At 43.2% G+C, this 16,358-nt stretch overlaps 2 protein-coding genes across 4 annotated transcripts in view; both read right to left on the reverse strand.

Annotated features, from left to right (window-relative positions):
• Positions 1–6,218: 6,218 nt before the first annotated feature.
• Positions 6,219–8,872, reverse strand: LOC128869459 (thyroid receptor-interacting protein 6-like). 3 transcript variants are annotated; one of them, XR_008455291.1, is made up of 3 exons: positions 7,594–8,872; positions 6,526–6,646; positions 6,219–6,458 (listed from the first exon to the last, which is right to left on the reverse strand). XR_008455291.1 is itself a non-coding variant. In XM_054112008.1 (2 exons), exons 1-2 carry the CDS (start codon positions 6,604–6,606, stop codon positions 6,327–6,329), a joined length of 213 nt encoding a protein of 70 aa, XP_053967983.1. In that variant the 5' UTR covers positions 6,607–8,340; the 3' UTR covers positions 6,219–6,326. The 3 variants fall into 3 exon arrangements, 1 of the variants encoding a protein (XP_053967983.1); XR_008455290.1 differs by having other exon boundaries at positions 6,907–8,872; XM_054112008.1 differs by having other exon boundaries at positions 6,526–8,340.
• A 6,411-nt stretch (positions 8,873–15,283) lies between these two features.
• LOC128870085 (lipoma-preferred partner homolog) overlaps positions 15,284–16,358 on the reverse strand; it is a gene marked incomplete at its 5' end in the record, with an annotated part of 116,895 nt that continues 115,820 nt past the window's right edge. The window contains 2 exons of the mRNA XM_054112684.1: positions 15,284–15,523; positions 15,591–15,711. Coding sequence (XP_053968659.1) covers positions 15,392–15,523; positions 15,591–15,711 — 253 coding nt within the window. The remainder of the gene's footprint in view (positions 15,524–15,590; positions 15,712–16,358) is intronic.

Here is a 16,358-nt window from a genome sequence, read left to right on the forward strand (position 1 = left end):
TCGCGCAGCTTCAACTCGTACGGGACCCAATGTCCTTGCTTTTGGATCATTCCCATCGATTTTAGACGCTTGCAAACGGTTGATTTATCAACGCCCAATGATTCAGCAAGCTCTTCTTGGGTTTGGCACGAGTCCTCGTTTACCAATTCCCCCAATTCCGCGTCCTCGAACTTTTTGGGCTGGCCAAGACGCTCCTTGTCTTCGGTGTGAAAATCACCACTTTTGAATCGTCGAAACCAGTACTCACATGTTGAAATCGACGGAGTATGGTCTGGGTAGGCCTCCTGCAGCAATTCACGGGCTTGGGCTGTATTTTTTCTCAAATTGAAGCAGAAAAGCAAAGCTTCCCGCAAATTGCGTTTCGACGGCACGAAAGTTGACATACTCGGAGCACGAAAACACTGCGTTGTTTATACTTCAGCGAAATGACAGATACTGATAAACAAAGCCTAGGGATGAGGCTTTGTCATGAATATATATTCAGTATTGCCAACGCGATAAAGTGATAAATAGCGCCATCTGTGTGTCACCTTTAAAACTAATGCAACCACCCATAGATATTTATGTATATATTTCTTTGCCATTCATTTAGATCTTCTTCTTCTTAATTGGCGCTATAACCGCTTACGCGATTTTGGACGAGTTTAACAAAGCGCGCCACTCGTTTCTTTCTCGTGCTAACCGGCGTCAGTTGGACACACCAAGTGAAGCCAAGTCCTTCTCCACCTGATCGTTCCAACGCAGAGGAGGTCTTCCTCTTCCTCTGCTACCACCAGCTGGTACCGCATCGAATACTTTCAAAGCCGGAGCGTTTGTATCCATTCGGACGACATGACCCAGCCAACGTAGCCGCTGGATCTTTATTCGCTGCGCTATGTCTATGTCGTCGTAAAGCTCATACAGCTCATCGTTCCATCGTCTGCGATATTCGCCGCTGCCAACGTGCAAAGGTCCAAAAATCTTACGCAGAATCTTTCTCTCGAACACTCCAAGCGTCGCTTCATCGGATGTTGTCATCGTCCACGCTTCTGCGCCATACGTTAAGACGGGCATGATGAGAGTCTTGTAGAGTGTTAGTTTTGTTCGTCGAGAGAGGACTTTACTGCTCAATTGCCTACTTAGTCCAAAGTAGCACTTGTTGGTAAGAGAGATTCTACGTTGGATTTCAAGGCTGACATTGTTATCGGTGTTAATGCTGGTTCCTAAATAAACAAAGTCTTTTACAACCCGAAAATTATAACTGCCAACAGTGCCGTGGGTGCCGATACGTGAGGGCGCCGACTGTTTGTTTGAAGACAGGAGATACTTCGTTTTGTCCTCGTTCACCACCAGACCCATTCGCTTTTCCTCTTTATCCAGTTTGGAGAAGGCAGAACTAACAGCGCGGTTGTGAAGGCCGATGATGTCAATATCAGCGGCATACGCCAGCAATTGTACGCTTATAAAATATTGTGCCTGAGCGATTAAGTTCTGCGGCTCGTACGATGCTCTCCAACATCAGCTTAAAGAAGTCACACGACAGCGAGTCACCCTGTCTGAAACCTCGTTTGGTATCAAACGGCTTGGAGAGGTCTTTCCCAATTCTGACGGCGCTGCTGGTGTTGAGCAACGTCATCTTACATAGCCGTATTAGTTCTGCGGGGATACCAAATTCAGACATCGCGGCATACAGGTAACTCCTTTCCGTACTGTCGAAAGTAGCTTTGAAGTCGACGAAAAGATGGTGTGTGTCGATTCTCCTTTCATGGGTCTTTTCCAAGATTTGGCGTATTGTGAATATTTGGTCGATGGTAGACTTTCCAGGTCTGAAGCCACACTGATAAGGTCCAATCAGTTGGTTGACGGTGGGCTTCAGCCTTTCACACAATACGCTCGCTAGAACTTTATAGGCGATATTTAGAAGACTAATCCTGCGGTAATTGGCACAAATTGCAGGATCGCCCTTCTTATGGATTGGGCAGAGCACAACTAAATTCCAATCGGCAGGCATGCTTTCATTCGACCATATTTTGCATAGGAGCTGATGCATGCACCTTACCAGCTCCTCGCCGCCATGTTTGAATAGCTCAGCCGGCAGTCCGTCGGCACCCGCAGCTTTGTTGTTCTTTAGCCGCATTATCGCTATTCTCACCTCGTCATGATCGGGTAGCGGAACGACAATTCCATCGTCAACGATTGGGGTATCGGGATCTTCACATTCTCGGTGACATGCGCAGCTGTCACTGTTTAATAGGTTCGAGAAGTGTTCCCTCCATAAGTTAAGATTGTTCTGTACGTCAGTCACCAGTTCGCCGACTTTGTTCTTACAGGAAAACGCCCCGGTCTTAAAACCTTCTGTAAGCCGCCGAGCTTTCTGGTAGAATTTTCGGGCGTTCCTATTGGCCAGCATCTCAAGCTCCTCGCACTAACGTATTTCGGTCTCTCGTTTCTTCTGTCGGATAATACGTCTCTCTCCCTTTTTCAGCTCTCTGTAGCGGTCCCACATGGCTCGCCTTGCGCGCGATCGCAGCGTGGCTTTATAGGCGGCATCCTTTCTTTCTGCGGCAGCATGACATTCCTCGTCGTACCAATTGTTTTTTCGGGCTCGCCGGAATCCGATTTCTTCTTCGGCGGCGGTACGTAGAGAACGAGAAATGTTGCTCCATTGTTCGTGCATGCCGGTTTGTTGGGCAGTGGTCTCTGAGAGCAGGAGTGAGAGTCGAGTGGCGAATCTTCTGGCTGTGTATTGTGATTGCAGTTTTTCTATGTCGAACATTCTATGCGTAGGTAGGGCACGTTTTTTGCTGCGCAGAGGCGTGTGCGCAGTTTGGCTGCAACAAGATAATGATCCGAGTCGATGTTGGGTCCTCGGATCGTACGTACATCTAATACACTAGTAGCGTGTCTTCCATCTATCACAACATGATCGATGTGGTTTCGCGTTTTTCGATCAGGAGACAGCCAGGTGGCTTGGTGAATCTTCTTATGCTGGAATCGGGTGCTACAGACTACCATGTTTCGGGCCCCGGCGAAGTCGATCAGCCGCTGTCCGTTACCGGATGTTTCGTTGTGCAGGCTGAATTTTCCGACTGTGGGACCAAAAATTCCCTCCTGCCCACCCTGGCGTTGAAGTCGCCAGGCACGATTTTTATGTTGTGGTGGGGGCAGCGCTCATAGGAACGTTCCAAGCGCTCATAGAAGGAATCTTTAGTCGCATCGTCCTTCTCTTCCGTTGGGGCGTGGGCGCAAATTAGCGATATGTTGAAAACGGGCTTTGATGCGGATTGTTGCGAGACGCTCGTCCACCGGAGTGAACAACAGTACTTGGCGACGAAGTCTCTCTCCCACAACAAATCCAACACCGAATTTGCGCTCCTTTACATGGCAGCTGTAGTAGACGTCACAAGGTCCTGCGCTTTTCTTGCCTTGTCCCGTCCATCGCATCTCTTGAATGGCAGAGATGTCAGCCTTTACTCTCACGAGGACATCAACCAGCCGGGCAGTGGCACCTTCCCCATTGAGGGGCCGGACATTCCAGGTGCATGCCCTCAAATCATAATCCTTATTTCGTTTGCAGTGGTCGTCATCAGTATAGGGAGGTCTCATCCGAGGCTTTTTTAAGCTTTTCATTGGGAGGGATTTTTAAGTGGCGGGTTCCAAACCCAACACACAACCAGCTATCCTGGAATGTTTCGCCTTCTCACGTTAGCTCACTCCCGAACGGGTGTTCGGAAGCTACCCAGAGGATACGTGGGCTAATCCCGGTCGTTGTGAGCTGCTTGAACCATATGCAGAAGAATCGTCCTGGCCATTCCCAAGTGAATGGCGATCAGTAACTTTCCCCACTTGCGTGGACCTCAACACATGGAACCATCCTCATATCATCATATCATCGACCTAGCCATAGTAGTAACAGGCAAATACCTAGATACCGTGAACGACATAATGAATAATACACTCGCTACAGTGCATCAATGGGCAACTCAGACAGGCTTGGGGGTAAACGCCGATAAAACGGATATGGTACTTTTTATTAGAAGGTACAAGATCCCGAATTTGCATCCCCCCGAAGCTAAACGCCGCAAAACTGGCTGTTAAATACCACGCAAATTACCTTGGAGTAATTTTGGATAGCAAACTATCATGGATGCACCATATAGTGGAGAGGAGACACTAATAACGCACTATATGCATGTAAAAGAATGGTGGGAGTTACATGGGGTCTATCTCCTTCAATAATGTATTGGTGCTACTCAGCTGTAGTAAAGCCAATATTTATGGTGGTCTAGTGTGGTGGACTGCATTGAGAAAAACGACACACAAAACGCCTATGGAAAGTATTCAAAGTCTTGGTGCATTCTGCATTACAGAGGCATTAATGAAATTTCATCTAAAACCGTTCTTAGGACCAGGGAAGCCATAGAAAGACTAGCCACAGACAGACGATTATACATCTATTGGGTACGCGGACACAAGGGCATTGCCGAAAACTAAATTGTAGATGAGATTGCAAAAAGCGCTGTTTACATACAATTCGAACAAGAAAACGACCTATTGAAACCCTTAGATACGGTATACAATGACATCGCTGCGGACATGAAAGCACGGATAGACAGGAAGTGGAATAATTTTTAACACTTTAACACATGTTTAATTTTTTAAAGTTTTCTCCAAAGTTTGCAACATTGAGTTACATGGTTTTTGTTATAACATAAACTATATTTTTGTAGAAAACAAAAATTAAATAAATAGCCAAATCATTGCGACATGTCGCGCTGCTATTATAGTGAACACAGGTGTATGAGCAGGTTAACTGCAAGAAGCCAGAATTTTCATTCCACAGCTAGAATTTCATTTTTGATAATATAAAATATAATATATACCTATAATAATATTAAAAAATAAAGAACCTTAGTACTAAATACATTTTGCCTCTTACTTCTACTTTAAATACATTAAGTATTTGAAATTTAGGAGAAATGCTGTAGGATATTGTGGGAATTTCTGGGTGAGGTCAATGGAGTCTCGATCCCACTCTTGGTATTTATGGTTGTACAGGGTGCGCCATCTTTTATGTCGGGATGAAAACATTGAATAACATTGAAAAAGAAAACAACTGATTTGTATAAGTGAGGTATTTTTATTTGGTTTGGTTATTTACAATTTATTAAAACTATTTTTTGAATACAATATCAATCAAGTGGCCACCTTTATTAGCAATCAAAAACTGCGATTTTTTTTCTGCGTTTGTCATCACCTTGTCAAGCACTTCGGGTTTTATAGTGTCGATTTCGCGTTGTTTCGATGTAAAGCGATTAATGGTTGAAATTGTACTGAAACGTATCGAAAACATGTATGTTGAAGTCGATCGGTTTGTAAATGACAAAGTAATTCAGCGTTTACATACTGACATCAAAGATGGCGCACCCGATTGCGGTTGGGATACTGGACCCTACCGCAATCTACTGGACCTGACAGTGTTTAGACGTCAATAAACGACATTCACCGGGAGACCGTCGCCATCTTCTTACGCTTCCGCCCTGTGAATGCCGTAATCGGAGTCCAACCACCACCTACAGCAGATGAAGAGCTCCAGCTTCCTCGTGAGACACGTGTAACACTGGCACAATTACGTTCTGGATATTGTAGCAGGTTAAACTCCTACCTATCCAGAATCGACCCCGACGTATCAAACATATGTCCGGCATGTGAAGGCACCCCGCACGACACTAACCACCTTTTCACATGCCCCTTAAAACCGACTCATCTAACATCTCCCTCTGGACCCATCCCGTCGAAACAGCATGTTTCCTGGGCCTACCCCTAGATGAGCTAGACGAAGACGATCGGTGATATGCCTGACACTGGCGGGTCTACTATTACTGTTAACAAACAAACAAACAATGGCGCATCCGATAGAACACTTTGACTGCAATGTTCTTATCGGAAATGCAATCGAAAGTAAATTATGTAGGTGGTAACTGGTGAGACGTTGCTCTTGTTGAACGTGTTTCGGTTTCATTGTAGTGTAAATATTAATGCATCTCTTTTAACGGCTGAATTGGCTCTAAGTGTAGTCGAGGATCTTCAAGCGCTGAAGCGCTGAGAGGGAAAAGGAAGTTCAGATTATGAAGGTGATTTTCTAGGTGCCTACAGCGTTCGTTCAGGAGGCACCAGAGTGAAAAAGAACATATTAACAAGCAGGAGACGAAAACTTTTAAATAAATAAATACGGTATGTGGTTTTAAAAAGTCAGCAAACCAAACGAACTTTTATTTATTTTAATTTTACATACGAGTGTAGAAATTATACATAATATTCATAATATGTCACAGTAATAAGTTTGTTTATAACTCTGTTGCCATGCGACTTGTTAGCATTTGCACACGTTTTGCATTACAACTTTTACAGAGTACATGTCCGTCCAGAGGATAGCATCCACGACCCTCGGCTTCTGACGATAACAACAAACCACAGTCCTGAAAGAAATACGATAAGGGTGTACTTAGTAAAAATTACTCTTCAAGTGTGGATATGAAACCATACTTCACATTTATAACATCCGAAGTGAAAACTGCGATCTAACGCTACGACACGTACAGTTTCTTCTTCACCGGTTTCTGGCATTATTGGTTCCAAACATACGCAGCAGCGTGGCGCGAATTTTCTGTAAAAATTTTCTCACGTAAAAATATTTTCGTAATACTTGAAGTGTTTCCTAAAAGTAATTTCGGCAGAAATGGGGGTAGTGCACTAAATACAGTGGAATTCTAAGCTGAATGCATTACTTCATTATGTAATACCAACATCATTCTTGAAATTATCGTTTTTAATGCATATAACATGAGTAATTGTTGCTTGAAGTATTCATTAAACTTTAGGCATACTTGTCGAACAGAACATGCCCCTTTTTTCCACATGACTTACATATGAGGTTATGCCGCTTTACGTGACATTCCTTTGTTTTGTGATTCTCTCTTCCGCTTCGTATGCATAAGTTTCCGATACCTATTTGCCTCAAGTTTAATTTTGATTATTATTGAATGTATCCGCGGCCTTCTACTACGATTTATACCTGCGAGTATTTTGTTGACATCATTTATAGCACTTTGTAATTTTGCATTGAGTTCACGGCTATCTATGTACATATGTTGAATGCTTCTAAAGATAGTGTTTTTCCCAAACAATTTTCTTAAATATTCTGCCAGAATGAGCTGTTCGCGGATTGTGTTATCTTGGGTTCTTCTAATGAATTGAGCTAGAAAAATGTCTTTCTTAGAATACACATGCTTTTTTAGTTTTGCTACCAACTCTTCATATTGAGCTCTGCTGGGTTTTTACGAACAATCTATGACACTAATAATGAGTAGACAGATTTTATGAGCAGATCTCATAATGTTTTATTTGCAAATATTCTTTTCATTTCCACACACTTGACTATATATTTAGTTTCCTTATTTTTGTCGAAATTCTCGAATAGCAGTAACATAATATTGTAAGTTGTTGTTGCTGCTTTTGAAGATAGAACTTGCTTTACTTGTTGCAGCAAATTCCGCTGGGTTTTGGCGAAAACTTATAATAACTATTCAAATATTTCTTTGTCCATGAGTTTACCATAATATTTTATTTTCAATAATTTTTTTCCAATTTATGATTCTCAACTCGTCCCCAACTTGTTGAAGCGTAATACATATAAATTGCCCTGTATGAATGAGGTGTAATTTTTGCCAGCTCTTTTCACGTGCTAGCAGTATATCGATTTTCCCATAAATTATCTCTCAGTACACATTTCTAACTAGCCAAGAAGTTTTTTGTAATGACTATCTTCTTTAACAGGAAAAGTACCGTTATGTTTGCTTTTTTTTTGTTAATTGCGTCCCGCTTCGCCTGCGCAAGATCAATTAAATCGTACTATTTTTTAGTAGTGTCAATGTGCTTAGGAATAACTGATTAGTTTCGTTGCGCATGAAGGGTATTTCTGTGTTGCTATTTTGGCAATAAAAATAATATGTGGTGTATTAAATGAAGTTATGCCTCTTTATCTAAAAAAAGTGAATACAATCGTCTGTATTACTTATGTATATATGTAATATGCCAATACGTCAATATGCCTTGGACGTCGGTAAGCAGAAAATTCCCATAAGCGCTAGTGCGAAAAATCTTCGTATGCGGTCTTTCATCAACATAATTAATCGCGATTATATGCCATTTCAAATATGGCATGCGTTTCATTTATTATACGTATCGATCATATTATTATTTGTTCATTATTTAATAACTATTAGTGTTAATGTTTTTAGTTTTAAAATGTGGGACATCATTTTGGAAAACTTACTAAAATTATTGGAGGTTGAATTAGTTTTAAAGGTTTTTTTTCGAAGATTTGGGGCTTTATTGTGAAAAAACGGTACAAAATATTTTATTCGAAGTATTGGCCATCGCTAGCTACAACTTTCGCCCATTTTTCGGGCAATTTCCGGATGCCGTTTCTCCAAAATTCTGGCCGCTGCTTGGCTATCCATGACTCAACCCATGTTTTGGTAGCCTCGTACGAGGAGAACCGCTGGTCCGCCAAATCGAGACTCATATGCCGGAACAAATGATAATTGGAGGGAGCTATGTCTGGACTATACGGCGGAAGGGGTAACACTTCCCAGCCAAGCGTTCCAAGGTATTTTTTGACAGGTTGAGCAACATGCGGCCGAGCGTTGTCATGTTGCAAAATAACCTTGTCGTGCCTTTTTACCGTTTCCGGCCGTTTTTCTTTCAATGCCCGGCTTAAACGCATCAATTGCAGTCGGTAACGATCCCCCGTGATTGTTTCGCCCGGTTGGAGCAGCTCAAAATATACGACGCCGACCTGATCCCACCAAATGCAGAGCATGATTTTCTTGCCGTGAATATTCTGCTTGGCCGTCGACGTTGATGCGTGGCCGGGCAAACCCCATGATTTTTTGCGTTTTGGGTTATCGTAGTGGATCCATTTTTCGTCGCCAGTCACCACCCGATGCAAAAAACCCTTCCGATTTTGTCGCTCGATCAGCAATTCGCACGTAAAAAGTCGCCGTTCGACGTCGCGCAGCTTCAACTCGTACGGGACCCAATGTCCTTGCTTTTGGATCATTCCCATCGCTTTTAGACGCTTGCAAACGGTTGATTTATCAACGCCCAATGATTCAGCAAGCTCTTCTTGGGTTTGGCACGAGTCCTCGTTTACCAATTCCCCCAATTCCGCGTCCTCGAACTTTTTGGGCTGGCCAAGACGCTCCTTGTCTTCGGTGTGAAAATCACCACTTTTGAATCGTCGAAACCAGTACTCACATGTTGAAATCGACGGAGTATGGTCTGGGTAGGCCTCCTGCAGCAATTCACGGGCTTGGGCTGTATTTTTTCTCAAATTGAAGCAGAAAAGCAAAGCTTCCCGCAAATTGCGTTTCGACGGCACGAAAGTTGACATACTCGGAGCACGAAAACACTGCGTTGTTTATACTTCAGCGAAATGACAGATACTGATAAACAAAGCCTAGGGATGAGGCTTTGTCATGAATATATATTCAGTATTGCCAACGCGATAAAGTGATAAATAGCGCCATCTGTGTGTCACCTTTAAAACTAATGCAACCACCCATAGATATTTATGTATATATTTCTTTGCCATTCATTTAGATCTTCTTCTTCTTAATTGGCGCTATAACCGCTTACGCGATTTTGGACGAGTTTAACAAAGCGCGCCACTCGTTTCTTTCTCGTGCTAACCGGCGTCAGTTGGACACACCAAGTGAAGCCAAGTCCTTCTCCACCTGATCGTTCCAACGCAGAGGAGGTCTTCCTCTTCCTCTGCTACCACCAGCTGGTACCGCATCGAATACTTTCAAAGCCGGAGCGTTTGTATCCATTCGGACGACATGACCCAGCCAACGTAGCCGCTGGATCTTTATTCGCTGCGCTATGTCTATGTCGTCGTAAAGCTCATACAGCTCATCGTTCCATCGTCTGCGATATTCGCCGCTGCCAACGTGCAAAGGTCCAAAAATCTTACGCAGAATCTTTCTCTCGAACACTCCAAGCGTCGCTTCATCGGATGTTGTCATCGTCCACGCTTCTGCGCCATACGTTAAGACGGGCATGATGAGAGTCTTGTAGAGTGTTAGTTTTGTTCGTCGAGAGAGGACTTTACTGCTCAATTGCCTACTTAGTCCAAAGTAGCACTTGTTGGTAAGAGAGATTCTACGTTGGATTTCAAGGCTGACATTGTTATCGGTGTTAATGCTGGTTCCTAAATAAACAAAGTCTTTTACAACCCGAAAATTATAACTGCCAACAGTGCCGTGGGTGCCGATACGTGAGGGCGCCGACTGTTTGTTTGAAGACAGGAGATACTTCGTTTTGTCCTCGTTCACCACCAGACCCATTCGCTTTTCCTCTTTATCCAGTTTGGAGAAGGCAGAACTAACAGCGCGGTTGTGAAGGCCGATGATGTCAATATCAGCGGCATACGCCAGCAATTGTACGCTTATAAAATATTGTGCCTGAGCGATTAAGTTCTGCGGCTCGTACGATGCTCTCCAACATCAGCTTAAAGAAGTCACACGACAGCGAGTCACCCTGTCTGAAACCTCGTTTGGTATCAAACGGCTTGGAGAGGTCTTTCCCAATTCTGACGGCGCTGCTGGTGTTGAGCAACGTCATCTTACATAGCCGTATTAGTTCTGCGGGGATACCAAATTCAGACATCGCGGCATACAGGTAACTCCTTTCCGTACTGTCGAAAGTAGCTTTGAAGTCGACGAAAAGATGGTGTGTGTCGATTCTCCTTTCATGGGTCTTTTCCAAGATTTGGCGTATTGTGAATATTTGGTCGATGGTAGACTTTCCAGGTCTGAAGCCACACTGATAAGGTCCAATCAGTTGGTTGACGGTGGGCTTCAGCCTTTCACACAATACGCTCGCTAGAACTTTATAGGCGATATTTAGAAGACTAATCCTGCGGTAATTGGCACAAATTGCAGGATCGCCCTTCTTATGGATTGGGTAGAGCACAACTAAATTCCAATCGGCAGGCATGCTTTCATTCGACCATATTTTGCATAGGAGCTGATGCATGCACCTTACCAGCTCCTCGCCGCCATGTTTGAATAGCTCAGCCGGCAGTCCGTCGGCACCCGCAGCTTTGTTGTTCTTTAGCCGCATTATCGCTATTCTCACCTCGTCATGATCGGGTAGCGGAACGACAATTCCATCGTCAACGATTGGGGTATCGGGATCTTCACATTCTCGGTGACATGCGCAGCTGTCACTGTTTAATAGGTTCGAGAAGTGTTCCCTCCATAAGTTAAGATTGTTCTGTACGTCAGTCACCAGTTCGCCGACTTTGTTCTTACAGGAAAACGCCCCGGTCTTAAAACCTTCTGTAAGCCGCCGAGCTTTCTGGTAGAATTTTCGGGCGTTCCTATTGGCCAGCATCTCAAGCTCCTCGCACTAACGTATTTCGGTCTCTCGTTTCTTCTGTCGGATAATACGTCTCTCTCCCTTTTTCAGCTCTCTGTAGCGGTCCCACATGGCTCGCCTTGCGCCCGATCGCAGCGTGGCTTTATAGGCGGCATCCTTTCTTTCTGCGGCAGCATGACATTCCTCGTCGTACCAATTGTTTTTTCGGGCTCGCCGGAATCCGATTTCTTCTTCGGCGGCGGTACGTAGAGAACGAGAAATGTTGCTCCATTGTTCGTGCATGCCGGTTTGTTGGGCAGTGGTCTCTGAGAGCAGGAGTGAGAGTCGAGTGGCGAATCTTCTGGCTGTGTATTGTGATTGCAGTTTTTCTATGTCGAACATTCTATGCGTAGGTAGGGCACGTTTTTTGCTGCGCAGAGGCGTGTGCGCAGTTTGGCTGCAACAAGATAATGATCCGAGTCGATGTTGGGTCCTCGGATCGTACGTACATCTAATACACTAGTAGCGTGTCTTCCATCTATCACAACATGATCGATGTGGTTTCGCGTTTTTCGATCAGGAGACAGCCAGGTGGCTTGGTGAATCTTCTTATGCTGGAATCGGGTGCTACAGACTACCATGTTTCGGGCCCCGGCGAAGTCGATCAGCCGCTGTCCGTTACCGGATGTTTCGTTGTGCAGGCTGAATTTTCCGACTGTGGGACCAAAAATTCCCTCCTGCCCACCCTGGCGTTGAAGTCGCCAGGCACGATTTTTATGTTGTGGTGGGGGCAGCGCTCATAGGAACGTTCCAAGCGCTCATAGAAGGAATCTTTAGTCGCATCGTCCTTCTCTTCCGTTGGGGCGTGGGCGCAAATTAGCGATATGTTGAAAACGGGCTTTGATGCGGATTGTTGCGAGACGCTCGTCCACCGGAGTGAACAACAGTACTTGGCGACGAAGTCTCTCTCCCACAACAAATCCAACACCGAATTTGCGCTCCTTTACATGGCAGCTGTAGTAGACGTCACAAGGTCCTGCGCTTTTCTTGCCTTGTCCCGTCCATCGCATCTCTTGAATGGCAGAGATGTCAGCCTTTACTCTCACGAGGACATCAACCAGCCGGGCAGTGGCACCTTCCCCATTGAGGGGCCGGACATTCCAGGTGCATGCCCTCAAATCATAATCCTTATTTCGTTTGCAGTGGTCGTCATCAGTATAGGGAGGTCTCATCCGAGGCTTTTTTAAGCTTTTCATTGGGAGGGATTTTTAAGTGGCGGGTTCCAAACCCAACACACAACCAGCTATCCTGGAATGTTTCGCCTTCTCACGTTAGCTCACTCCCGAACGGGTGTTCGGAAGCTACCCAGAGGATACGTGGGCTAATCCCGGTCGTTGTGAGCTGCTTGAACCATATGCAGAAGAATCGTCCTGGCCATTCCCAAGTGAATGGCGATCAGTAACTTTCCCCACTTGCGTGGACCTCAACACATGGAACCATCCTCATATCATCATATCATCGACCTAGCCATAGTAGTAACAGGCAAATACCTAGATACCGTGAACGACATAATGAATAATACACTCGCTACAGTGCATCAATGGGCAACTCAGACAGGCTTGGGGGTAAACGCCGATAAAACGGATATGGTACTTTTTATTAGAAGGTACAAGATCCCGAATTTGCATCCCCCCGAAGCTAAACGCCGCAAAACTGGCTGTTAAATACCACGCAAATTACCTTGGAGTAATTTTGGATAGCAAACTATCATGGATGCACCATATAGTGGAGAGGAGACACTAATAACGCACTATATGCATGTAAAAGAATGGTGGGAGTTACATGGGGTCTATCTCCTTCAATAATGTATTGGTGCTACTCAGCTGTAGTAAAGCCAATATTTATGGTGGTCTAGTGTGGTGGACTGCATTGAGAAAAACGACACACAAAACGCCTATGGAAAGTATTCAAAGTCTTGGTGCATTCTGCATTACAGAGGCATTAATGAAATTTCATCTAAAACCGTTCTTAGGACCAGGGAAGCCATAGAAAGACTAGCCACAGACAGACGATTATACATCTATTGGGTACGCGGACACAAGGGCATTGCCGAAAACTAAATTGTAGATGAGATTGCAAAAAGCGCTGTTTACATACAATTCGAACAAGAAAACGACATATTGAAACCCTTAGATACGGTATACAATGACATCGCTGCGGACATGAAAGCACGGATAGACAGGCAGTGGAATAATTTTTAACACTTTAACACATGTTTAATTTTTTAAAGTTTTCTCCAAAGTTTGCAACATTGAGTTACATGGTTTTTGTTATAACATAAACTATATTTTTGTAGAAAACAAAAATTAAATAAATAGCCAAATCATTGCGACATGTCGCGCTGCTATTATAGTGAACACAGGTGTATGAGCAGGTTAACTGCAAGAAGCCAGAATTTTCATTCCACAGCTAGAATTTCATTTTTGATAATATAAAATATAATATATACCTATAATAATATTAAAAAATAAAGAACCTTAGTACTAAATACATTTTGCCTCTTACTTCTACTTTAAATACATTAAGTATTTGAAATTTAGGAGAAATGCTGTAGGATATTGTGGGAATTTCTGGGTGAGGGCAATGGAGTCTCGATCCCACTCTTGGTATTTATGGTTGTACAGGGTGCGCCATCTTTTATGTCGGGATGAAAACATTGAATAACATTGAAAAAGAAAACAACTGATTTGTATAAGTGAGGTATTTTTATTTGGTTTGGTTATTTACAATTTATTAAAACTATTTTTTGAATACAATATCAATCAAGTGGCCACCTTTATTAGCAATCAAAAACTGCGATTTTTTTTCTGCGTTTGTCATCACCTTGTCAAGCACTTCGGGTTTTATAGTGTCGATTTCGCGTTGTTTCGATGTAAAGCGATTAATGGTTGAAATTGTACTGAAACGTATCGAAAACATGTATGTTGAAGTCGATCGGTTTGTAAATGACAAAGTAATTCAGCGTTTACATACTGACATCAAAGATGGCGCACCCGATTGCGGTTGGGATACTGGACCCTACCGCAATCTACTGGACCTGACAGTGTTTAGACGTCAATAAACGACATTCACCGGGAGACCGTCGCCATCTTCTTACGCTTCCGCCCTGTGAATGCCGTAATCGGAGTCCAACCACCACCTACAGCAGATGAAGAGCTCCAGCTTCCTCGTGAGACACGTGTAACACTGGCACAATTACGTTCTGGATATTGTAGCAGGTTAAACTCCTACCTATCCAGAATCGACCCCGACGTATCAAACACATGTCCGGCATGTGAAGGCACCCCGCACGACACTAACCACCTTTTCACATGCCCCTTAAAACCGACTCATCTAACATCTCCCTCTGGACCCATCCCGTCGAAACAGCATGTTTCCTGGGCCTACCCCTAGATGAGCTAGACGAAGACGATCGGTGATATGCCTGACACTGGCGGGTCTACTATTACTGTTAACAAACAAACAAACAAACAAACAAACAATGGCGCATCCGATAGAACACTTTGACTGCAATGTTCTTATCGGAAATGCAATCGAAAGTAAATTATGTAGGTGGTAACTGGTGAGACGTTGCTCTTGTTGAACGTGTTTCGGTTTCATTGTAGTGTAAATATTAATGCATCTCTTTTAACGGCTGAATTGGCTCTAAGTGTAGTCGAGGATCTTCAAGCGCTGAAGCGCTGAGAGGGAAAAGGAAGTTCAGATTATGAAGGTGATTTTCTAGGTGCCTACAGCGTTCGTTCAGGAGGCACCAGAGTGAAAAAGAACATATTAACAAGCAGGAGACGAAAACTTTTAAATAAATAAATACGGTATGTGGTTTTAAAAAGTCAGCAAACCAAACGAACTTTTATTTATTTTAATTTTACATACGAGTGTAGAAATTATACATAATATTCATAATATGTCACAGTAATAAGTTTGTTTATAACTCTGTTGCCATGCGACTTGTTAGCATTTGCACACGTTTTGCATTACAACTTTTACAGAGTACATGTCCGTCCAGAGGATAGCATCCACGACCCTCGGCTTCTGACGATAACAACAAACCACAGTCCTGAAAGAAATACGATAAGGGTGTACTTAGTAAAAATTACTCTTCAAGTGTGGATATGAAACCATACTTCACATTTATAACATCCGAAGTGAAAACTGCGATCTAACGCTACGACACGTACAGTTTCTTCTTCACCGGTTTCTGGCATTATTGGTTCCAAACATACGCAGCAGCGTGGCGCGAATTTTCTGTAAAAATTTTCTCACGTAAAAATATTTTCGTAATACTTGAAGTGTTTCCTAAAAGTAATTTCGGCAGAAATGGGGGTAGTGCACTAAATACAGTGGAATTCTAAGCTGAATGCATTACTTCATTATGTAATACCAACATCATTCTTGAAATTATCGTTTTTAATGCATATAACATGAGTAATTGTTGCTTGAAGTATTCATTAAACTTTAGGCATACTTGTCGAACAGAACATGCCCCTTTTTTCCACATGACTTACATATGAGGTTATGCCGCTTTACGTGACATTCCTTTGTTTTGTGATTCTCTCTTCCGCTTCGTATGCATAAGTTTCCGATACCTATTTGCCTCAAGTTTAATTTTGATTATTATTGAATGTATCCGCGGCCTTCTACTACGATTTATACCTGCGAGTACTTTGTTGACATCATTTATAGTACTTTGTAATTTTGCATTGAGTTCACGGCTATCTATGTACATATGTTGAATGCTTCTAAAGATAGTGTTTTTCCCAAACAATTTTCTTAAATATTCTGCCAGAATGAGCTGTTCGCGGATTGTGTTATCTTGGGTTCTTCTAATGAATTGAGCTAGAAAAATGTCTTTCTTAGAATACACATGCTTTTTTAGTTTTGCTACCAACTCT

The sequence above is a fragment of the Anastrepha ludens genome, chromosome X, assembly GCF_028408465.1.
Source record: "Anastrepha ludens isolate Willacy chromosome X, idAnaLude1.1, whole genome shotgun sequence".
In the NCBI taxonomy this organism is placed as follows: Eukaryota; Metazoa; Arthropoda; class Insecta; order Diptera; family Tephritidae; genus Anastrepha; species Anastrepha ludens.